Genomic DNA, 25,699 nt, shown 5'->3' with positions numbered 1-25,699 from the left:
TTGTTGGAGGATAGTAGATGAGCAGGATGTTGAAAATATGTAGCATCTGGGGCTGGGAAGTTGCCATAAACAAAGAATAAAGTCATGGAATGTGTATCTGTAGTGTATTCATTATTTATTGCTACATAACAAAGCACCATCAACTTATAAACAGCACACATTTATTATCTCATAGCTACTGTGGGTCAGCCCATCCAGGACCATGGCTAAGTTGGATACTCTGCTCAGGTTTCTCACAGTGCTGCAATCAAGGACTAGGGGCTTATCTGAAGGCTCAACTAGAGAATGATCTGCTTCTAAGTTTGCTTACTTGGTTGTTGGCAGGATTCAGTTTCTTGTGGACTGAAGGCCTCAGTTCCTAGCTGTCTGTTAGCCAGATGCCACATGAGTCTTTCCAACATGGCACCTTGTTTCATCAGAGCCAGCAGGAGAGACTGTTAGCAAGATCAAAGTTACCGTCTCTTATAATGTAATTAAGGAAGTGATATCCTGTTACCTTTACCATATTCTGTTACTTAGAAGTAAGTCACAGGTTCCACGCATACTCAAAGATAGGGGTTTACACAAGGGCATGAATAGCAGAAAGAGGAGATAATTGGGGACTATTTTAAGAGTCCATCTGCCACAGGGAAGGAATAAATCAATTTGGGAGATATGTATAATACCGAGGAGAATAAAGGGAGAAAGATAAATTGAGTCTAGAATAGGTAGACTTTAAATGCCTGTTTGGCTTAGGTATATAAACTTTCAAGATGTGGTAAACGTTTCAGCAAAGGGGTAATACGTTTGAAGATTATTATAGAATTATGTCTCTGCATACCTTTATCGCTGTAGTTATCACAGCTATGTACTTATGTGTCTGACTCTTCCTGAAGATTATGTTCTCCTCAAAGGTAGTTATTATAGCTCATTCTTCATTGTAGCCCCAGCACTTAGTGCAATGCCAGAAACAAAAATATTTATTGAATTAAGAGAAAACTTGAGGTATGACAAGCCATTTTTGTGCACAGTAGAAATGGTATTTAATGAAATGTAATGGAAAAGACTGAGAAGGGTCATTGTTTAACTGAGAGTGTCAATGATAGATAGGCAGGGAAGATTTAGAATCAAGGACTGAAAGTGAATCAGAGCAATGAAGGAAGCGGAACGCTGGAAATTAAGCAAGAGAGCTTTTAGCAGTGAGGAGAGTGCTGAGTTAGCACAGTTTTGGAGGCAGAGAAATTTGTAATCAGATCCAACATTTCATTTGAAGTAGTGGGGTAAGCCTCTGGAAGTTTGTCCCTAGATTTCAATTTTTGGTTTAATAGTTTCTTCATATCTTAGATGATAGGGTTAGGGTTGGGACTGGCAAAAAGCGAGACAGTGAATATCGGAGAGGAGTAGGATAATATAGCTAAAACCATCTTCAATGTTTATCATTTCTGTTCTCTTATTTCTGATTTAAATATTCCTAATTGCTTATTTTAGGATATATAATTCCATTTGAAATGTTGTGTTAGTTTTCTTCAGCTTTGTGATTTTTTTAGGGCCTATTTTTATCAACAGAAATATTTTGAGGCTGGGCATGGTGGCTCACCCCTATAATCCCAGCACTTTGGGAGGCCAAGTCAAGAGGATTGCTTGAGGCCAGGAGTTTGAGACCAGCTTGGGCAACATAGCGGGACCCCATCTCTACAAAAAATAAGAAAAAAGAAATTAGCTGAGCATGGTAGCATGCACCTGTAGTCCCAGCTACTGGGGAGGCTGAGTTGGGAGGATCCCTGGAGCCCAGGAGTTTGAAGTTGCAGTGAAATACAATTGGGCCACTATACTCTAACCTGGGTGACAGAGGGAGACCCTGTGTGTGTGTGTGTGTGTGTGTGTGTGTGTGTGTGTGTGTGTGTGTGTGTTTAAAGAAATATTTTGATTCATATCTTTCTGGTATTTTACAGAAGTTTAGCATAGATGTTTTCCGTTTTCCTATTTATATCATGGTCAAGGTTTCTGATTCAAGACTGCCCTCTTTGTCAGTTCTGCTTTAAGATAATTTAAGTATCATATACATTAAGTGAAAAAGATAAGTAACTTCGGAAAATCCATTTTCAGCATTTGATCAAAAAACAGCAAATGCCACACAGCAATCCACTGAATAATCTGTATCTTGTGTTTGAAGAGGGTTCCTAAGACCACCCCCAGATTGGATGATTTGGTAGAAGGATTTTCTGGACTCAGCATATAGTTGTGCTCAGAATATACTTTATTATGGTGAAAGGATATAAGGCAAAATCAGGAAAGGGGAAAGGTCCATAGGCAAAGTCCAGGGGAAACCAGATGCAAGCCTCCAGAGTCCTCTCCCAGTAGAATCACACAGGATACTATTGCAAGTGCCCCAGTAACAAGTTGTGACAGTATGTGTGAAATGTTGCCAACCAGGGAAACTCATTAGAGACTCAACACCCAGAGTTTTATTGAGGACTGATCAGGTAGCACCCTCTGCCTGGCATGTGCTCAAGTTCCAGACTCCCAGAAGGAAACCCGGTGTTTGTAGAACATATTCTTTGCACAAACAAGGCACAGTGAACCACTGTTACCAGTTAATAAGGAGAACCTTCCTGAAATCTGAGTCCCTGGACACCAACCAAAGGCCAGTCCTTGCAAGCAGGGCTTTCCAAGGATAGCAGTTCAGGCCTACTGTGTTAACTCTTTTCTGCACAAACTACATGTAGCAATATGGGTGAATCTCACAAATGTAATGTTGAGCAAATGAAGCCAGACATAGAAGAGGATCTACTAAATTCTATCTATATATGGTACAAAAACAGGCTAAACTATGATGCTAGAAGTCAGAATAGTGTTTACCCATAGGGTGTGGGTGGAAGGGAGCACAAGGAAGCTCCTGGGTTGCTGACGTTCTCTTCCTTCATCTGGCTGCTAGTTACATTGGATTTATTCGGTTTGTGAATTTTTTGAGCTGTGCACTTACATGTGTACTTTTCTGTTAGAATATTATACTTCAATAAAAAGTTTTAAAAAGCCTAGTCAGCAGAAAGTCAGTCATGGTAAACTGCTATGGAAATATGCCTTTTGTCATTCCCATTATAAGATGAAGACACTGATAGAGCTTGGTGAGGGGCAGCATAATGTGGTAGAAAAAAGCACAAGCTTTGGAGACAGACTTAGTATGAATTCTAACTGCCACGTAAGCTGTTTAGTATCTCTGAGTCAGTTGTTTTATCTCTTCCTGGGCCAGAATTTCCTCATTTGTAAGATAGAAATATTAATAAACCTACTTTGAAGAGTTGTGAGGATTAATAAAATAGTGTATGTATAATCAACCAGCATAAAGATGTAGTTATAAGATTCAGGAAGGGAAGGAATGCAGTTTCTAGATTCTTCCAGTAATATATGGTATTATTCAAATAAATTGCTTATTATGATTGGAAGTACAAAAAGAATTATCAGCAGTTAACCAAAGTTTAACCAAAGCTTAATCTACATTAAGGCATAGTGTTAGGTATACTTTATAAATGCTGGTTATTTGAAAGTTGGATTATGTACCTTTAATATTTCTAAAACAAGGTTTATTTTAGCCAAACATGTCATTGCAGTCTGAGTAAACAGGAATTTTCTGTGTGTTATTAAATAGATTGTTTCTAGATAGGCACAAATTCAGATGGTGTCACATAATTTTGGATTATCCTAGGAAAATCAATATGTAACTAGGGAGTGGACTTATATAAGACCCCTGAAAAATAGCTGTTAGATAATTCAGGATATAAAACTCATTGAGACATGTTTTCTGGACCTTAAAAGCCTCATCAGCTATCATGTCACCACTATACAAAGATACTCTAAAAGCTTCCTGTGGTCACTGAGTTTAAATATATTATCCTTGTTGGACATCAGTGCTATAAGTGGATCCTATTCTACTGGTAAAAATGGAGAGTATTATGATTAACTTGTTGAATTATCTTAATTGATTACAGTTGCTGCTTGCTTGAAACATTATAACCATATCAATTTCTTATTATACCAGTTCAATTCTTTCATTTCCGTCATAAAAGAGATGCTTAATAGATTGGAATCTGAACATAAGACTAAACTGGAGCAACTTCATATAATGCAAGAACAGCAGAAGTAAGTAGGTTGCAAATGAATTGCACATTGAACAGGAGTGAGATAAAAGTTGTCTCATGATTGATTTTCTGGAATATGGAATAGAAAAATAGCTGGATTTTAATTTGACCATATGTAAAACATTTAAAATTTTGCCAACATATTAATAAGTTGAAGTGAGTTAAAATATGGTTGAAAATCTAATGTGACTTCTAAGTATAAAAGTATAATATGATATAATCTTAGCATTTTTCCTACATAAAGACAATTCTGTTTCTAAGAAAATCCTTTGTCAGCATTAGCCACTGGCGTTGTAAAGTGAGGTTGCTGAACACCAGGAACACCACTCATAAATATTTTTCAAATTTATCAATTCCTGTTGTTTTGATTTCTTCCTTTCTATCTAACTCCAGAAACATTTATAGAATATTCATTGCATATGTAGTAACACAACATCCACCTTTTTATTTTTAGGGAAGATTTTCTAAATTATTTGCAGAATACTAGTATTCAAAAGAAGAAGGCATAGGAGGAAATTATCCACTGGAAAATGCCAGTTTATTTTTATTTTTATTTTTTTTTTTGAGACAGAGTCTCACTTTGTTGCCCGGGCTAGAGTGAGTGCCATGGCGTCAGCCTAGCTCACAGCAACCTCAAACTCCTGGGCTTAAGCGATCCTACTGCCTCAGCCTCCCGAGTAGCTGGGACTACAGGCATGCGCCACCATGCCCGGCTAATTTTTTCTATATATATTTCTAGTTGTCCAGATAATTTTTATTTCTTTTTTTTTTTTTTTTTTTTTTGAGACAGAGTCTCGCTGTGTCGCCCGGGCTAGAGTGAGTGCTGTGGCATCAGCCTAGCTCACAGCAACCTCAAACTCCTGGGCTTAAGCGATCCTACTGCCTCAGCCTCCCGAGTAGCTGGGACTACAGGCATGCGCCACCATGCCTGGCTAATTTTTTCTATATAGATTTTTAGCTGTCCAAATCATTTCTTTCTATTTTTGGTAGAGACGGGGTCTCACTCTTGCTCAGGCTGGTCTCGAACTCCTGACCTCGAGCGATCCACCCGCCTCGGCCTCCCAGAGTGCTAGGATTACAGGCGTGAGCCACCGCGCCCGGCCTTTATTTCTATTTTCAGTAGAGACGGAGGTCTCTCTCAGGCTGGTCTCAAACTCCTGACCTCGAGCAATCCACCTGCCTCGGCCTCCCAGAGGGCTAGGATTACAGGCATGAGCCACCACGCCCGGCCGAAAATGCCAGTTTATTAAAATCAAAGCTCCACTGTATTCTTTGCTTCAGAGCAAAAAGCATGAATTGAGAATACCTGTTAAAGTTTAAGCCTGAACCGGCCGGGCGCAGTGGCTCACGCCTGTAATCCTAGGACTCTGGGAGGCCGAGGCGGGCGGATCATTTGAGCTCAGGAGTTCGAGACCAGCCTGAGCAAGAGCGAGACACCGTCTCTACTAAACATAGAAAGAAATTATATGGACAGCTAAAAATATATATAGAAAAATTAGCCGGGCATGGTGGCGCATGCCTGTAGTCCCAGCTACTCGGGAGGCTGAGGCAGAAGGATCACCTGAGCCTGGGAGTCTGAGGTTGCTGTGAGCTAGGCTGATGCCACGGCACTCTAGCCTGGGCAACAGAGTAAGACTCTGTCTCAAAAAAAAGAAAAAAAAAAAAAAAAGTTTAATCCTGAACCAAAAGACATCTGAAAATCAGTAAAATTAACATCAATCATGAGCCAGATAGGAACTCTTTATCTTCTGTCCCAGTATAAATGAAGACTTGATGAAAGTATTAATAAATACACATAGTGTAGAAATAGGTGAAATAGCCCTTAGTGTGCTCTAAGTATTCTGTGGTGTGTACATATGTGAGGTTTAATGGATTGTCTATAATAACATAGGAACCCTGAAAATTAATTTTTAAAATGTATACAGGTAGAAACAAGTTTTTAATAGCATTTATAGTTGAGTGAGGAAATGAACCTTCCCTTTTTCTTCTTTCTATCTAAATCCTACCTATTTCTCAAGGCATAGGTCTGGCCTACGTCACAGTGATTATAGCAATTACTGTTATCATCACAGATTCTGAGTTTAGTCACATTAAGTTCCCAATATTATATCTTTTCTCTCAGTGAGATGTTAAGCTCTTTGAAAGTAAGAGCTATTCTTGCAGGTTTTATGACACCTTGAGTAAATTCTCCCGTAAATCTCAAATGTTGGGTTTTAAAAAAGGACTTAGATACAAGTTATTTTTTGAGCAAGAAAATAATCAAAAAGATTATAACTCTTCTTAAATATGGAAGTCACAGTTTATTTGGGTTCTAATAAATTCTATGTGGATAAACAATTTTTAGTATAAGTATTTAAAAATATGCATTTATTTTTATTGTTTTGTCATAATTCAATTCTACCAGATCTTTGGACATAGGAAATCAAATGAATGCTTCTGAGGAGACAAAAGTTACAAATGTTGGGAATCAGGTAAGAAGATAATTAATTTTTATAGAAAGTTCTTGACAATGCGCTTCATTTGTGGGGCTCTTAATCTTTAAGCAGTAAAAATCACATTTTTATTGAAGTCTATTTAAATGATTGTCTTTTTTCTATTTCAGCAAATTGACAAGGTTTTTAACCACATTGGAGCAGACCTTCTGACTGGTGGGGAATCAGAAAATAAAGAGGATGGGTTACAGAATAAGCATAAAAGAGTGAGTTTCTTGGCTATTCTCTTAGTATTCTTGTTCATATTATAGGATTTCCTGTAAACCACAGATTTCTGTTGGGAAATTCTGTTTAGAATCTTAATAAGAAACGTTCTGTAATTATCTTTATGAAATATCTGTATCAGTGGAACGTGGCCTAACCCATGTTGAGAATAAACATGATTAAGATTTGTAGCTTCCTCTATTACTCAACCTCCCACACGGTACTATTTCTAGGTTGCCTGACTCCTTTGTCCTTTCTCGTGTACTTTGCTGGTCATACCTCATGGTAAATTCCACCTTGTCTCTTCTCTGCTTCTGCTCCTGTGTTGATGGCTTCCACTGCAGATTTGTGCTGTCCATCTACCTTAGACTCTCCCTGACTATTGCTCTTCAATATTTTAATTTCTCTCTTACTCACTACATTCCCAAATGAGAGTTCCAGACTTTTTCCATTCTTTTTGAGCCCAGCAACCTCATCTCTCTTCTTTCATTTCACGGTGACAGCTTTAACTTTTGTGGTCCATCACATTTTCAAGCTGACACTTTTGAAGAGTACTGGTCAGTTATTTGGTAGCATGGCTTTCGATTTGGGCTTGTTTCAGGCTTTCTTATAATTAGATTAAGGTTGTGTATTTTTTATGAGAATACCATAGAAGTGATGATGTGTCCTTCTTGGTTTATTCTATCAGTGGTTCATGATGTCTACATGACTTACGAATGGTGAACAAACAATATTTTAAAGAGGACTTACAAAATGGATTTGATTCCATCTCCCAAATAGATAAAAAATCTGAGTACATTTTTTCTTCACTGTTTCCTCTTAAAATTTTGCCCTCCCTCTGATTTTGAATAATAAGCTATAAAATATTAATACTTTCCTATTGAAATATTGTTTAGCAACCAGTATTACAAAATAGTCAATTTTCAACTTCTCATGAGGGCGTTCTTCTATTTATTTAGCAAATATGAATACCTGAATGTGTAAGGCCAAGGAACTACTGAACGCAGTTGTTCACAAAGTTGTAAGAGAGCATATTGTGAGGTTATAGTTTAGCAAGGCTCAGAAAAGAAAAAGAGAAGCATCGAATTTGCTGCAGACATTAGCAGTGACAGTATATATTTCTTCAGGTCTTTCTTACCTTTTTGATGAGTTCCTAAAATATTTTTGTAGTGAGATAGATTATAGTTGAACAAGATCTCCAAATTTTATAGAATGAAATCAGTTAGTCATATTCTCATTGTCTGGAAAAAGATGACACGAATGGTTTTAAAATAATAATTATTTTCATGCTAGAAATATTTTAGCACAGATTCTAGGATTTTCTGTCTAAAAAGTTAAATCTTGTAGTAGTTTGAAATAAAACCTAACCTGTGACAATCACCAACACAAGAGTGGTTTGCTTTTCAGTGAAGCAGTAAGTGTTGCTAAACATACCAAGATACACTTTACCAAAAAAGAAACACTTTGTTTTGCAAACGGAATTATGAAGTTGCCAGTTGATTTTTATCCTTTATTTTGTTTTAAGGCATCACTTACACTTGAAGAAAAACAAAAATTAGCGAAAGAACAAGAGCAGGCACAGAAGTTGAAAAGCCAGCAGCCTCTAAAACCTCAAGTGCACACACCTATTGCTCCAGTCAAACAGGTCAGAGTTAATTTCTTTTGCATAATTTCAAGTCTACTACAATTAAGGATTAAAGTAGTATAGAACTTAACTTACTAGTATTTTTATAAAAATGTGTTTCAAAGGATACTTTAATTTGTAGTTTCTAAGAAGCATGGGTACAAAGGATTTTCCAGCAACTCCTCCATAACCTGCCCAATGTATAATGTTTGGTGTCAGCGCTTCTTACCAGTAAAGAGGAATCTATAATAGACAAATAGGAGGGGTTCTTAAAAGAGATAAGGTCTCATAGTACAAATTCAACTCAGTTCACTTTGAAATCATCAGGAATACTATATTCATGCTCATATGTATTTTTGAGCTACAAACAATTTTCTATTTTTAGCTTTTCCTTTATCGTTTTGTTTGTAACTTGATTTAGGAAGATGTATTTACATAACCTGACCTGTGTATATTTCTACCATGTGCCTCCAGGTACTGTTCTATGTGCTGGTGCTATGGCAGTGACTAAGGGCCCTACTTGTAGATAGTTTGCACTCTTAATGATTTGAGAATAACTTTATCTGAAACGCTTTCTTTAAATTATTTCTTTTTGTTAACCTCTTAATCACTAAAATTCTCCCTCAGAAAAAAAATCTTTGATGGCCAGGAGGCAAAATTGAGAATATTCTATAGGTACTGATATAAGAATAGAGAAAATAAATTTCCATAAAATTTTGATGAAATTCAAAATAAAAAATAATAGAGTATTCTTTTTGTGGTATAGATCTGATGAGAAGAATGCAATTCTATTTGGGGATAGATAACATTTTGCTTCATTGGGGTTTAAACTTAGTGTTGTCTATCATGAAATTGATTGCAAATATTCATCTGTGAAAACCATACAAAAATAGATGGCAAGCTGTATTTGGCTTGAAGGTCATAGTTTGCTGACTTGGTGCAGACCATTGAGCTTAATTTTGACTTGTCCTTTTTAATGTAGTCTATAATGTTTACTAATTATAAAGTAATTTGGATTTCTTGGAGATAAAGTAATTCCCTCATATTTTTCAGACTAAGGACTTGACAGACACATTGATGGATAATATGTCATCTTTGAGCAGCCTCTCTGTTAGTAACCCTAAACTTTCTACTTCAAGTACCTTCACTTCTGTTCCTTCCATGGGCATTGGCATGATGTTTTCTACACCAATTGATAATACAAAGAAAAACTTGACGAACGGCCTAAATGCCAATATGGGTTTTCAGACTTCAGGATTCAACATGCCAGTTAATACAAACCAGAACTTCTTCAGTAGTCCAAGCACACCTGCAGTGAGCAAGATGACTCTGGGAGCACCTCCCACTCTGCCAAACTTCAATGCTTTGAGTGTTCCTCCTGCTGGTTCAAAGCAGACCCAACAAAGACCCACAGATATGTCTGCCCTTAATAATCTCTTTGGCCCTCAGAAACCCAAAGTTAGCATGAACCAGTTATCACAACAGAAACCAAACCAGTGGCTTAATCAGTTTGTACCTTCTCAAGGTTCTCCAGGTATGGGCAGTTCAGTAATGGGAACACAGATGAACATGATAGGACAATCTTCCTTTGGTATGCAGGGTAATCCTTTCTTTAGCCCACAGAACTTTGCACAGCCACCAACTACTATGACCAATAGCAGTTCGGCTAGCAATGATTTAAAAGATCTTTTTGGGTGAGGTGTCTTGTTTCTATTTTGAAGGATTATTCAGTTTTAATCATGGGTGAGCTGATTTACATCTTAGTATAGTTGGCTTGGAGGAGCTACTTCAGTGGGAAAGTGAATGGTTCTGTGAAAGAAAATATCTGTTTCCATGCCAGCATTGTAGTTGTATGGACTTCTAACCAGTTGAGTTTTTTAAAGCATTGAGGATTTTTTTTCCTCTTACCAACTCTTCTTCAGGTTTTTAAAGACCCAACCTTTACCAATCTCAAAGAAAAAAAGGAAAACTGAGTTATCTTGAATAGCAGAATTTTTAAATCACATGTTTATTTTGGCTTGTAAATCTTGGTGTTATTAAAAAAATTGAGTTGCTGGTCATTGCAAGCTCTTCTATTAAGTACTATGTGGTACACAGTCTACCTTCACAAGTCATTAATCTTCATTTTAATATGTGAAAAATCTGGATGCTGTATTGATTTGTTTGCATTTAGTATGACTGAGAGAGAAAATGGTAAGCATAAAGAGAAGGATCAGGTCATTTGCTTTTTCCAAAATTATTTACTTTTCAGATGAACAAATGTTTATTATGAAAAGACTGAGCAAATATAACTTACCTTGATTTCATTGGTTTAAACACATTGCTAACCATCTTAAATGCAAACTAATCATTGTAAATTATATTTTAGCATGGTCTGCCTCAAATAGTAATGTATTTTTCTGCATTCACTTGGGTATATTTAGAATCACTTTTTTCCTATTATACACAGAAGAGGTATGTATTGATTTGTACAGATATTTGACAAAGCACTCTGATGTGATTTCCCTGACTACTGCCTTCATATTTCATTTTGAATTCAGACTTCTGAGGTTGCAGCATATGTGAATTGCATTTTCAAAAAGAGATTTGTAAGAATTAAACTATATTTAATGAGTAAACTTTTGAGATTGCTGCTGTATTGTTTCAAATGTAATAAACTTTACTTCTCTAAAAATGAGCAGTTGTATCTTCTGGCTAACCAACAGATTAATTTCAGCTTGCCATGATAGTCTGACCTCATCAATTACTGCTACTGAAGTTTAATTCTTACTTTTCTAGGAAACTTAGGAACCTTTTGTTTGAACATTTTGATGTCTATAATTAGCCATTTTTAGGAAGGAAAGAATAAATTCTCCTAACAGGAAACATGCTTTATTTTTAAAGACCTTTTTCTCTGATATTCTTATTTAATTTGCTGATTATTCAACCACAGAGCCTTATGCTATAAATGTCATTGTATTTTTAAAAATTATATGCCACTGTTATGTGACTACTTTAAAACTGTCAAAGAACTATGTATGTATTATAGTTACTGCCATAGAATTTGTGGTTTTTAATTATCTGGGACCAGCAATCATTTAAAATAAATCATATGAAATTTAGTGTGCTGGTACTAAGTTTATTCATTGAATATGGATATTCATTGAAAAAATATATATAAACATATGCTATATATATTTAATATATAGTACTTGATTATAAAATATAATTTGATGACAATATTGTTGGCAGCATTCAGTTAAGAGGGTACTTTGAAACATAAAAATCAGTTTTCACACTAGTTTTCTGTGTGAGCTGTACTGTGTTACATGGTTTTAGAAAAAGGATTGATAGAATTGCTAAAGATTCTTATCCAAGAAATGAAAAACACTAGGAAGATCAAAGTGTTTTTGCCAAATACATTCACAACTTGACCAAATTAGCTGTCTTGTTGGTAACGCAATATCAATATATCTTTTGAGAAAAGCTTACATTTGGAATAAGATTGCTTAATGTTGAAAAATTTTTCTTTGTAACAATTCAGTAGTTGCTGTTTATTGAGAAACTTTTTTATTTTGTAAAATAACTTGATGTCAGTGTTGGACTCCTAGTTAGAAAGAAAGCTTACTATAACAGCTTATATAACTTGAACTTCTAAATATGAAAATAGATTATTTGAAAAAATATAATATGTAAAATTTGCTCATTCATTGAGGTAATGGTGCTATGTTTTTACAAAATTGTTCCTATAAGTTTTTCTACTTTCTCAAAGATATTTTATTTAAATCATTTCCATCAATTGAACTGTTATCATTGCCTTTTCCTGCTGAGAATTTGCCTCTGAAAAACAGTGCTATTTTTAGGCTTACATGTTCCTATGTGAATGAAATTCTCAAAGTACTAGAGCACCTTAAAGTTATTTTAAATATTCAAAGCATTTAAGTCCCTTGTGCTTAGAGTAGAGAATTGGTAAGTTAAGGAGCACCTGTAGACAAAAATGAACAAAAATGCCCTTTCGTTTGAATTGGTTCTCTATTCTCCTAATGCAAAGTGTGTGATGTTTATAGAGGATGTATAAAAGGAAATGGAAATAGACTCTGTACATGTCTGGTTTTTGTTTGTTTTTTATTTTTATTTTGGAATGCTTATAATCCTTTTCACTGAATAAGTTAAGGAAGTAGGTTTTTGGGTTTTTTTTAACCTGTAAAATACCTCATATGGTTGCTTTTACATATGAAAAAAAGGTAAATGTGAAAATACCTGATAGCAAGCAAAGTATGCACCAAATAAATTTTAGCTTTGATAAAAGTTTCTATTTTAAGGTGTGATTTCATACTTTGTGATTTATGGGTCTTAAAATAATTTTAGAACAAGTGAATCTGTAAGAATTCAAACTATATAGGATTTTAAGAAATTATCTGCATCAGTGGCTTTCAAACTGTAGCTGTGACACTTAGTAAGAAATACATTTTACCCTGCAACTGCTGTATAAAATATATACCTGCTAAAGTTCCAGAAATGTCTTTGATAAGTGTAGTGTACTCTATTTTTTATCTTATTAATTTTTAAAAACTTGATTACAATCACTAAAAGGATTTCATGACTTAGGGTTTTATTCAAACCATCTCTCGGAGAGCAGAGGTAGAAACAAAGGGCCTGAGGCTTCTGTGACTTAACCCAAGGAGATAAGAGCCAGTAGTAGAAGCTAGATTTTTTCCTAATCTGCAGTCTAGTGTTCTCTGCCACATTGCATCGTTTATTGTATGCAATCTTCTTGGAGGTGCTTTTGTTGGGACTGATTATTTATTTATTATATATATATATATATATACACATATATATATATATATTTATTTATTTATTTATTTATTTATTTATTTATTTATTTTTTGAGACAGAGTCTCGCTCTGTAGCCCGGGCTAGAGTGCCATGGTGTCAGCCTAGCTCACAGCAACCTCAAACTCCTGGGCTCAAGCAATCCTACTGCCTCAGCCTCCCAAGTAGCTGGGACTACAGGCATGCACCACCATGCCTGGCTAATTTTTTCCATATATTTTTAGTTGTCCAGCTAATTTCTTTCTATTTTTTTAGTAGAGACGGTGTCTCACTCTTGCTCAGGCTGGTCTCGAACTCCTGACCTCGAGTGATCCTCCCACCTCGGCCTCCCAGAGTGCTAGGATTACAGGCATGAGCCACCACGGCTGGCCTGTTGAGACTGATTTTGGTAGCAAGTGTGTGTTAAGTACTTATTGGGTACCATATAGCTGGGCACCGGGGTGGGGGGTGGGAACAGGCTTGTAGTCCCAGCTACTCAGGAGGCTGAGGCAGGAGGATCCCTTAAGCCCAGGAGTTTGAGGCTGCAGTGAACTATGACCACACTACAGCACTCCAGCCTGGGCGACAGCGAGACCTTGTCTCTTAAAAAAAAAAATTAAAAAATTTATTGGGTACCATAAATATATTCATACTGTGAAAAAATGGCAATAAAGGGGGAGAAGTGAGAGAAATGACAGAAATGTACATAGTCAAAATCAGCCTCTGGGCTGCTGCTTTGAACTGTGGATGAGGAGGGCTGGGAGACTTGGGTTAGCAATGCGTGTAGTACCCAGACATATAGCAGAATTAATGCTTACAAACTTTGGGAGGAGAGAGTGCTATTGAAAAAGCCATTTCACCAAAACAAAGCTTGTTGGATATCACAAAGTTTTTCTATCCAGAGCAGTCAAATTGATCCTGCCACTCAGGGAGGATTTAATGACCTAGTGTACAAACCACGTGTGTAAATTAAATTTTTTTAGTAATACCGTTAAAAATAGGTGAAATTAATTTTAATAATATATTTAATTTAATTTAATATATCCAAAATATCATTTCTGCATGGAATTGCTATGAAAAACTAATGAGATAGTTTACATTATTTTTTGATACATAGTGTTTGAGATCTAGTGTATATTTTACAGGTAGCACATTTCACTTCAGACCAGTCATATTTCAAGTACTCAGTAGCCACATGGCTAGAGTTACTGTATTAGCATGGGTGCATCTGGAAGTTGAGTAGCCAAAGAAGTGAATTTTGGCAATCATCAACTTACTATCTCCCAACTCAAAACCCATCTCCCTGCTTCGTGCTACTTTTCTCCTTTGCCAACTGGTAGGTTGTTACTATGCTTCATCGGTGGAAGGCCCTGGAGTGGCACTGCAAAGCAACAGCCGCAGGAAGGCACTTTACTTCTGGGTTCTGCTTCTCCTTTTTATCCATCGTAGGAGCCCAGCAGCCCAAGCAGAGGAGCTCGAGCTGTCCCTCAGGTCACGTACGTTCTGCCAGCCCTGCTGCCACTGCGGAGCAGCGGCAGTGGGCTGCTGCCATGGCACCTCTGCCACCCCCTCAAGCAGCTGTCTTCCCGTCTGTGGCCCATGCCCTCTGGCAAGTTTCTTCACCACTGGCACGCTGAATGTTCCTGTGGAAACCACACCCTTTCCAAAGAAGTGCTCATCAGCTTGTGAATGGGGTGGGAGAAGAGAGCCTCTCTCAGTCTTTAGTTTCTTTATTTTTTTCACTTTCTCTCAGCCTAGAGGTAATAGTTGCTTTCTTTGCACCTGCACACATTCTGTACCCCTCGGAGTATGGAATAGTTTACCCTATTTGAATAGTTAGCCAGCTTCTACTAGTGAACAATTATTATATTAAAATTTCCATGTTAAAATTAAATATCTAATGTGGCTTCTATCTCCAGACTGTATCCTCACTGATATATCCTAAATCTAACATTAAGCTATTTTAAAATGGGGCCATGTGATATATACGCCGTGAGCAAAACCATATGGAATTGTATATACCAGCCTGTGTTAAAACTTTCTAAAATTTCTTTAGAAATGTGCTTATAGTGGAAATATGGTTTGGCTACTTTAATTATACCTATTTGATGCAGTTCTAATTTTGTCTTTTTTTTTTTGGTCCTACTTTTTGTTCCTTTGTGTACAGGCCTGGGTTGCTAGTAAAGCCAGTGTTTGACTTTTATATAAAGGTAAATGAGATAGGCACTCTAATGTCTAGAGTTGGAATGTAGGAATCAATATTCATACAGGTTTACTCCAAGTCTATGTCTCTAAGCCTGACAGTCTTTCTAATGCAATGGTGAAACAAAAGTCAAATGCAAGGCATTTCCATGGGCATACCAGAAGCATAGTGTGTCTCTGTCTGTTTCTGTAGCTATAAAGGAACACCAGAGGCTGGGTAATTTGTGAAGGAAAGTGGTTTATTTGGCTCATGGTTCTGCAGGCTGTACAAGAAGCATGGTGTCAGCATCTGCTTCTGGGGAGGGCCTTAGGGTGCTTCCAATCATGGCGGAAGGTGATGGGAGCAGGCATCACCTGGTGAGAGAGGAAGCGGGAGAGAAAGAGGTGGACATGCCAGGCTCTTTTCAACTACCGGTTCTCACGGCAACTAAGTGAGAACTCATTACTGTGAGAATGGCACCACTCCATTCACAAGGGACTTGCCTCCACTACCCAAATACTTCCCACCAGGCCTCACCTCCAACACTGGGGATCAAATTTCAACATGGGACTCAGCAGGGCCAAACAAACCATATCCAAACCATAGCACAGTGCATTGACTTTGGAGCCAGATAAAGGTGGGCCGGGAAGGGAGGTGTTTTTTTTTTAATTTCAAGCTCAAATTACGCAATGTATGCTCTATGGATGTGGGATGGGTTACTTTACACACTTGTTCATGTGTTGGAACAGATCCAAAATTGTTTTTAAGAAAATCTTTAACAGTGGGCATACTCAAGATCACTTTTGTAAAGAGGATAGAAAGGTCTCTCACTGAGGCAGGCGTTCTCATTAGCCTGCTCGAATTTCAAAAGGGGCTGTTACTTCTGTCTCTAGCTTCAGTGATTATGTGAGTCTGCCTTTGGCAGTAATACCTATACTCCAGGCAACCTTTAACTCTATTGCCCAACATTCAAAGTCTCATTTTTGAGAAACGTTTATGGAGGAGGCCAAAAATTGAGTAATCCATGCATTGTTCTAGAAATTCTCAGTTAAGTTAAGCCCTCTATGGAGACCTTTGTGCCTGGGTTGCCTTGTTTTGGCCACACGTCAAGTTCCCTTTACCTCACATAGCTCTGGACTATGTTATGAAACTTACATTCATGCCAAGGATGATACTGGTTCACTCTAACATGGGTCTTCTTTGAGGACCCACAGGAGAAATTTCAGTTCAGGAGTGAATGTGCTTCTAAGCAACTAGTTTGGCCGTATCTTGTAAAGTAACAAATCAGGTAATGACAGCTAAGAGGTTCAGCCAAATTTGTGGTCCACTTGTAGTAAATGTATAGGACATGAATAGTATGCAATATTCAATGTTTGCCTTCTGGCTTTATCTAATTTAAAAAAAATTTCTATTTCTCCTTTGCTCTGATTTCCGCCCCCCCCTTTTTTTTTTTTTTTTGGTCTCTTTTAAGAAAAGTTTTGGCCGGGCGCTGCGGCTCACAACATGTGATCCCAGCACTTTGGGAGGCCGAGGTGGGATGATTGCTTGAACCTAGGAGTTCATGACCAGTCTGGGCAACATAGTGAGACTTTATCAGTATAAAAAAATAAAGTTGTGTATCATTTTCATAGAAACTCTCATTTTGATATGAGGTAGAGTATAAATACTTGCATGGACTGAATGAGTTTAAATCTTGTCTCTTCCACTTACGAGAACAAGTTTTCCCATCTTTAAAATAAGGACCACACCTTACAGTCTTAGATAAGGTAAAAATGTGTAAAGCACCACATACAGCTCTTTGCATGTGATAGGAACTCAATAGGTATTTCCATCTTCCTTATGATGGACATAAGATCTCTAAAATACACTTTAATGAAGAAGTACGTTACCTAGCACAATTTGAATACATTTATTCTTTAAAAAAGAAAGCCAAAAAATGCTATAGGTTGGTAATGTGAGATTCTTGGTACACAAATAGGAATGAGTTATAGGCCTTGCCTTCAAGGAGTTTGTACTGTAGCTATAAAGGCAGCCGAGTAAGCAGCTAATTACAGAACAGTGTGATATATGCTCTGCCAGAGATTTACCTACGTAGGGGGCAACCATCTCATCTAGGGCAGTTGGGAAGACTTAGAGGAGATAGTGCCTGAGCTCAGCCACATGGGGCCTTTTTAAAGTTGTTTTGTTTCATGCTATTAAATGATTACTTAGGAATCACATTTTCCCAAATTAAGTTTGACATACTGGGAAGTGGATTGGAGCAGGTAACTCTCAAAGTCCTACTGAATTCTGAGATTATATTAAAACTGCTAAAATTAGGGGGAATCTAGTCAAATAATTTTTGATGACCAAGAAAAATGGAAATAATGTTAACTGCTTAAAACATTTTCTATTAGAGCCAGGGATGACAGCAAGGCAAGGAGCAAAATAAGTGAGCTATACTGTTATTTTTAGCTAATAATTTATACTTGATTTTATATTTCAGAAATTTAAGAATCTACACTTAGGGATAAATGTTTATAGAATAAATAAATCTGTTCTTTTAAAACAGTGGTGGTTTCTAGGGGAAAGAATGTCTGGCATAAATATATTTAGTCCACAAACTACCAGAAGAGGTCACTGTCTCTCAAGTAATCATCCATTGCATTAGTGCTTTTATAGCTGCATTTTTTGACCGAGTATAAGTTGGGGAATTGTTTTTTTTTGGGGGGGGGCGGGGGAAGGGGTCTCTGTTGCCAAGGCTGGAATGCAGTGGCACAATCACAGCTCATGACAGCCTCAAACTCCTGAGCTCAAGCTATCTTCCTACCTCTACCTCCAGTGTGGCTAGGACCATAGTTGTGCACCCCCATGCCTAGCTGGGGGAAAATATTGATAAGAATATCTGGCTTGTGGCATTGAATCTACAAAAGGATAGCACCTCATGAGAAATACTTGTGGAAAATGTGTGGGTTTGTTCCATCTTGATTCTTAACTCCAAATATCAACCCTGTTCACTGCTCTGTATGTTGAAATTATCTGGACACTCATCTGTACCTTCAAGAAAAGTGAAGGTGGTGAAAATCCTCCAAAACACCCTCTCTGATCTTGACTTCCTTCAGAATTACAGTTTGCATTATTATGATACAACTGCATTTACTAAATTACCAGATTTTCTAGGGTATTTTTGTCTTGGACACAACCTAAGTATCCTTAAATCTTTTTTTCAAGTCACCATACATGGTGTATAAGGCAAAGCTAAAGCGTTTATGTGCTGTGATAATACTGGATTAAAGCCAGTATTTCCCCATTTCCTCACAAGGGGGGACTTAAGACTACGTCTGAACCAATGTATATTTAGAGCATGCAGGTATGTGTTAAGGAAAAATAATTTGTCTTTACAGTCAGAACACAGACTAAAAAATGGATAATTGATTGTGTCTTATGTTGGGAGCTGTGGGGAGTGGTACCCTCCAAGATGAAAAGGTAAGTAATTTTTTATAAGCAACCAATGGCAGCAAGAAAATGAGTTTGTTGGTATGATTTCTTGTTTTATGTTCATTTCACTTCACTCCACTGTTAGTTTGCCCTAATTTCCAGTGGAACATTTTAATGAAAGCAAGCAGTATGTAATCCTAAAAACTAGCACCCCATTTTTTCTTAAAAAAATTTCACAGTGGCTAGCACAAGCTTACTTATGGTTAGATGCTCAAAGTTTTTTAAAGCTGCAGGGGTTCTGAGTACATCTTTCCTGAGTTAATGTGTGTCACAGACACTCTTTACCACCCACAGTTGGATTAGGATCTCAATGTACCGTGTACTGTTGCGACACAAGCTCAGGAAATGGGCTTTGGGACCTAGGCCCAGCTCTCTGAATTCTACTGACCAGGTTACCTTGTTCAAACTTTGAATCTTGATTTATCTGCTTATATGTTTCATAGGGCTATTGTGAAAATCAAATGAGATATTTGAAACTACTTTCTATACAAGTTTGACTATTAATAAAAGAATTAATGTCAAATGTGGGAGTTCAATGAAAAAATCAAGTTTTCTATACATTTTGGTTAGTACTAATGATAGTTATCAACAATATGAAAATTTTAAAGGATGGAGAGAAGTCCTGAGAAGTCCTGGTTAAAAGAGAAATTTTTATGTTGGTCTCAGGATGCTATGGGGGTGAGCAGGAGGAGCATTGAGTTGGGGTAGGGGATGGAGTTGGCTGGAAAAGCTGCCACAGAATTTGGGAGAGAAGGAACCCGAAGACAACCACTTCTCTTCAGCACTTTTATTTTCTTATAAAGTCTGTTATCCAAAAAGATGAATAATTTGGTCCTTAACTCTGACCCTCATTAAAATTCTCCACCTAACACCATGGTTGGATTTGATTAAATTATTGTCTTGAATAAATTGTATGTTTGGGATCTGTTGGTTTTCTTTTTTTCTCTAGGTGGCAGATTGGGACAAGTTGGCTTGTGCGCAGCCTATGAGCTCTCCTCGTTTCCTTGTTGCAGACTGGAGTCCTGCATATCACCCCACTGGACTGTCAGGCTCACCCACATGCTGTTAGGTAGAGACAGACTTGGCAGTATAGGATTTGAGTTTTAAGTCATCAAAGAGTCTTTATTTGTGAGGAGCAGAATCTATTTTGGCTAAACCAAAAGAGGACAATTTGTTATAAGGATGTGGGTATTGCATGAAACCCAAGGCTAAAAGGACAACTGAGTCTGGACATTCAGGGACTGGAAGGCCGTTAGAAACAGCCACACCCTCGCCCTGTTACATTTTTATGCTGTTTTACTCCTCACTCTTTTGCCAGACAGTGTTTTCTGCATCTCTACACCGTAAAGTGAATGTAGCCACCCCAGAGTTACAGTTCCAAGGTCCTGCAAGTTTAACTAGCAGTCTTTCAGTTCCAAAGTTAAATTACTAGGAGAATCTGGCACCTGCCTGGCTCAACGTGGTGCAGGTGCCTACTCCTGGTCCTTTCTACAGGGGTCAGGGGAATGGGAAACATTTTAGTATACTACAGGATTTTTGGAGACCTGTCACCATAAAAGGAGAGGGAAAGGGGGATGCTGGAAGTTCCCTGAGAATGAGGAATTGCTATGATCTCAGCAAGCACCCCTAAAGATGTCTTAGTGACTATTATTTTCTCTGAGGGAAGAGGCTTTTTAGTATAGGATGATGGGAAGTCATTAAATATGTATCAATAACTGGAATTTATTCTAATTTATATACAGTCTACATGTCCCCAGCATGGACCAAAGCTTTTATTTCACAGCCCTCAGGGAATTCTGCGCTACACGTAAGTTCCTCTTTCTCTGCTATGTTTGATATTTTGAGATGGGGAGCACATGTTTTAATGCTCTTCTGAAACAACTGAGTCGCACAGTGCTCGAGATCACCATTGCAGCCTTGTTTTCTACCACATGGGCACACCCCACCCCCGCCCCGACTCTCTGCCGCTGTGCAAGCTTCACCCAAATGCCATGCCCTCTCATGCATGTCTCTGCTTCCATGTTGTTTCCTTTCGTTTGCCTCACTCTTTCTTCTTCCTGAACGTTTGTACTCTCATTCCCTCGTCTAGGAAGGCCTCTCCCACTTCCATCTGCAGGCCGAGGCAGGGGTCCTTGCTCAGGACCCTGTCGTGGTACTCACTGCACTGTGATGAACTCATTCATTTTCTGGTTGGTTTGTTTCTTCAAGGGTAATATCACAGTTCACCCTATATGACCAGTGCCTAAAAAGGTGCCTAGTAGGCCCTCAAGAGAAGGAGCAAATGAAAAAATGAATGAGCCTCAGTCCTATACCATGTGGCTTTATATTCTCTAATCTCTCTTGTCAGCAGTTCTAGTGTAGAAATTAAGAGTACAGGCTCTGAGGCCAGACTTCCTGGGTCCCCCATACCTCGCCTCTGTTCAGTTTCCTAGCTGTGCAAACTTGAGCAAGTTTACTTAACCCCTCTGTGCCTCAGTTTCCTCATCTGTAGATGGTATAATGATGGTACCTCAGGATCATGGTGGGGATTAAAAGAGTTAATGCATGTTAAGTGCTTAACCTGGCACCTAGATAATGATCCATAAATCTTTGTTGTTATTATCACCATCTAAATCACCACCAAGAAACTTTGTAAATCCAGGTGTATTTCCTGAGCAATACCTGCCGCAGGAGGGTTAGTGCTTTCAGGAGTCATTGACCCTTAAGAGAGATTGATGTGATCTTTGCCTGGTCATGCTTCCATGAAGTACTCTGAGACATAAGTAACCTAAGGGTATCTTGGGGTTGAGGAATAGGTTAGAAGTCCCACCAGCGGATGCTTTCTGTAGCAAGAGAGTGTCTTTATCATATTTAATTTTGATTGTATTTCCTTTTTAACAAATGAATGAGCTTTTTAGAGACAGATAAAGTCTTGGTGGAGGGGTTAGACGTGGTTTCCTGGGGCTTTAGCATTCTCAGTCTTGAGGGGTTATGATGAGAAGGATGGTGACTAGAAACTATCCTTTTAGGAGCATAGGGCTGGATAGATTTTTGTGTTGCTGTTGAAACTGATAAGCTGTTCCTAAAATTTATATGGAAAGTGCAAAAGATCTAGAATAGCCAAAACAATTTTAAGAAAAGAGCAAAATTAGAGGACTTTCATTTCCCAATTTTAAACTTTACTATAAAGCTACAGTCAAGACGGTGTGGCACTGCCATAAGAATAGACACGTAGGTCAATGGAACAGAATTGGGAGTACAGAAATAAATCATAATATTACTAACAAATGATGCTGGGACAATTGGATAGCCACATGCTGAACTTAGACATTTATTTCACACCATACATGAAAATAAACTGAAAAGGGATCGTAGAGTTAAATGTAAGGCTAAAACAATAAAACTTTTAGAAGAAAACCTATGAGAAAATCTTTGAGACCTCAAGTTAGGCAAAGATTTCTTAGATATAACAACAAAAACACAGTCCATAAAAGAAAAAAATGGAGAAATTGGACCTCATCAAAATTTGCACTTCAAAATACAGAATAAATAAAATGAAAAGACAATGCAAAACACATATCTGATAAAGAACTTATATCCAGAATATATGCTCATACACCCCAACAATAAGTGTACAAAAACCCATTTTAAAAAATAGGCAAAATATTTGAAAAGAAATGTCACCAAAACAAATATATACAAATGGCTAACAAGCACATGGAAAGATGGTCGATGTCCAAGTGATCCTCGTGGCTTGGCCTCCCAAATCTCTGGGATTACAGGTGTGAGGGAGCCACCATTCCCAGCTAGAAATGCAGATGAAAACCACGACAGATAGTATTTCACACCCACTAGAATGGTTGTACTAAAAAAGGCAGGGAACAAATATTGGCAAGGGTGTGGAGAAATGACAACAGTCATACATGCAGGTGGGAATATAAAATAAGGCAGCCTCTTTGGAAAATAATTTAGCAGTTTCCTAAAAAGTCAGATATGTACTTACCATATGATCCACAATTCCACTTCTAGGTATTTGCCCAAGAGAAATGAAACCATATGTCCACACAGACTTGTATGCAAATATTCATACAATTTTATTCATAATATCCAGAAATTGGAAATAATCTAAATGTCCATTAACAGGTCAATGGATAAAACAAAATGTGATATATCCATACAGTAAAATATTATGCAGCAAAAAAGAAAAAAGGAACGAACTTCTGATACGTGCTGTGACGTGGACAGACCTCAAAATCATTATACTAAATGAAAGCCAGACACAGGAGACCATATACTGTATGATTCTATTTACATGAAATGTCCATAAAAGCAAATCTACATAGACAGAGTGTGGTGGTTGCAGTATAGGGGCTGGGAGATGGGGATTAACGGTGAATACGAGAGATCTTATTGGGGTGATGGAAACGTTCTGAAACTGCTTTCTGGTAATGGTTGCACAACTTGGTAAATTTACTAAGAATCTAAATTGTCTACTTGCAATGAGTGAATTATATGAAATACAAAATATGCCTCAGTAAAGTGTCGGTGGGGGGAGAGAGGAAATTGAGGTTGAGACAGAGAGAGAGGGAGGGAGAGGGAGAGGAGAAGGGCTGGAGCCAGACTGTTTGGATCTGAAAACTGGCTCTGCTACTTACTAGATGTGTGACCTCAGGCAAGTCTAACCTCTCTTTGCCTCAGTTTCCTGTCAGTAAAATTGGAGAGAATAAGAAGTTACTAGCCACAAAGCAGTGTTGGGAAGATTGTGGTAATATATAAAGAGTGCTCAACTTGGAGTTTGGAACCTAGAAAGAGCTCAATAGATATTAGTAGTACTTTACCCACCAAAGATCCAGCTCTGATTTAGTTTTAGTTCAGATCTTGGAGAACGATTTCGGAGGACAACGTCTGGTCATGTGGAAATGACTCTGGGGAACCCAAGACATGATTCCTCAGTCACGTGTGGACTGGGGGATTGGAACATCGGGGCCTCACAGATAAAGGCCGTTTCTTCATGGCAGCATCATTTACAGAGGCATCCTCTTACTCCCCATAAATGTGGGTGCAACGTGTGATATTTCAACCCCAGTGCAGCAAACAAATATGTAAGTTACACCCACTGCCTGCCAGGTCCTGCTGGGGCAGAGGACAGTGATTTGGAGGCACAGAGGAGGGACATCTCACCTGGTCTGTGTGGCTTTCTAGAGCATGTGACATCTCAATGTGACTTAAGAATCCCTAGAAATTACCCAGATGAAGGGGTGAGGAGACTTACCCAGAGAGGGTACAGCTTCATAAAGCCCAGAGGCAAAGCGGGAACTTGCTGAGCTCAGTGCAGTGCTGATACGGAAAGCAGAGTGACAAGAAGCGCGGCTCAGGGTCCCAGGGAGGGGCTTTGGGTGACATGGCAAAGAATTTTATTTATCCTCAGGGCAAAAGGACCCAGTGGAGAGTTCTTAGCAGGTTCTAGATATCTTTTGGCTCAGATAGCTTCAATTATTTGATCCCAATGATATCTCCGCACCGTACCTTGAGAGAGCCTGCTCTGTTGATCAGGAGCAAATAAATGTCCTCCTAGGTGTTGCGGCCCGGTTTTGTACTTATCCCACATCCGTTCTAGCATCTGGCTCAAAAATTGTTCCATGGCTCCCACGAGGGGAATCAAAGGCATGAAGTGGTGGCTGAAAGCCTGCCTGCAGGGCCAGACCTCAGAAAAGCAGAGGACTTGTAAATGTTTCATAAACTTCTCTGGGTGCCTGCTCTGGCTGAGAGCCCATTCATAAGCTAGGAACGAAGGGGCAGGTATTGTGCCGGTTACTATAGCATCACCTTGGAAAGGCTCACTCAGAGAGAGCCACCGGCGAGCTGGGCTGGACCAGGAGGGGGACGCGGTGGGCAGCAGCAGGAGGGGCTGCAGCAGCTAGGCCGCAGATGCTGTTGCTGGTCTCCGGACTCCTCGTGGGCTGCAGCCCACGTTAGCTGCTCCAGCTGCAGCCCAGGGAGGGAGAGAGGCTGCGCTCAGTCTGAGAGTGGCTGCTGAGGCAGCGGCCACAGGCTGCTGCTCGGCTTGTAGCTTTTGCAAGGGGCTGAATTCCCAGCCAGACACTCACCCTCTGGCCTCTTTTTTGAAGGGTGGGGAGAGAGGAGGAAGTTGTCTTATCCTGGAAGATCTGGGCCAGCTTTCATCTCTTTTTTGATTTTGAGTAGTTACCTCCCTGAGAACTGACTTCCAGGTGTTCATCAAAGAAAACGGAGTGATCCCCGCACTGGAAATGAGAAAGGATGACAGTTTCTGAGACTGACTGTTAACGGCTCGGAGGTGCCCTGCCCATTCAAAATGCCTTTTAAAGCGTTTGAGACCTTCAAAGAAAAATTTCTGAAGCCTGGGAAGGAAGGAGTGAAGAACGCTGTGGGAGATTCCTTGGGGATTTTACAAAGGTAAAGTTTGAATGCAAACTTTAGGTTTATTTTTTGAGTAGCCTCGCATTGCCAGTGTGTGAGAGATTTTGTATCACGTTTTTAAAACCACACTTTAATGAGGAGGGGGTGGGTCAGATGAGATGGCTTCTGGAGCCCCTTCCAGCCCCAACAGTCCACACCTGGAGGAAAAAAGGTGCATCAAAAGTATTGGGTTGAATTAGGAAATTACCAATTACGTATTCTGTCTATAAAGCAGGATTAGCACTTTGTGGAGATGGTGATGTTGCATATGGTATGTTTGGCATTGAATGAGAAAATATTTAGGGAGATAATATTTCATGTTAATACAATAGTAATGACAAATATAGTTATACTTTGAGCTGAAAGAATTTTTAAATGTTTTTCACTATTTTTC

General features: G+C 38.5%; 2 protein-coding genes across 6 annotated transcripts in view; both read left to right on the top strand.

The window, feature by feature from the left end:
• The window catches only part of SCYL2 (SCY1 like pseudokinase 2), a 59,071-nt gene extending 46,344 nt beyond the window's left edge, over window positions 1-12,727 (top strand). For both annotated transcript variants that reach the window (XM_045553147.1, XM_045553149.1), the window contains exons 14-18: window positions 4,016-4,116; window positions 6,520-6,586; window positions 6,718-6,813; window positions 8,337-8,456; window positions 9,489-12,727. In XM_045553147.1, coding sequence (XP_045409103.1) covers window positions 4,016-4,116; window positions 6,520-6,586; window positions 6,718-6,813; window positions 8,337-8,456; window positions 9,489-10,133 — 1,029 coding nt within the window. In that variant the 3' untranslated portion in view covers window positions 10,134-12,727. The remainder of the gene's footprint in view (window positions 1-4,015; window positions 4,117-6,519; window positions 6,587-6,717; window positions 6,814-8,336; window positions 8,457-9,488) is intronic.
• Window positions 12,728-20,649: 7,922 nt separating this feature from the next.
• The window catches only part of SLC17A8 (solute carrier family 17 member 8), a 54,002-nt gene continuing 48,952 nt past the window's right edge, over window positions 20,650-25,699 (top strand). The window contains exons 1-2 of one of the 4 annotated variants that reach the window (XM_045553143.1): window positions 20,652-20,695; window positions 25,072-25,302. In XM_045553143.1, the coding sequence (XP_045409099.1) occupies window positions 25,202-25,302 (101 nt within the window). In that variant the 5' untranslated portion in view covers window positions 20,652-20,695; window positions 25,072-25,201. Of the gene's footprint in view, window positions 20,696-21,032; window positions 21,078-23,081; window positions 25,303-25,699 lie in introns of those variants that run through there. The other 3 variants (XM_045553144.1, XM_045553146.1, XM_045553145.1) reach the window with 3 other exon arrangements.

Source organism: Lemur catta, chromosome 6 (assembly GCF_020740605.2).
Source record: "Lemur catta isolate mLemCat1 chromosome 6, mLemCat1.pri, whole genome shotgun sequence".
In the NCBI taxonomy this organism is placed as follows: Eukaryota; Metazoa; Chordata; class Mammalia; order Primates; family Lemuridae; genus Lemur; species Lemur catta.
Note: the sequence above shows the minus strand (reverse complement) of the source record. Positions and strands in the feature narration are given on the sequence as shown.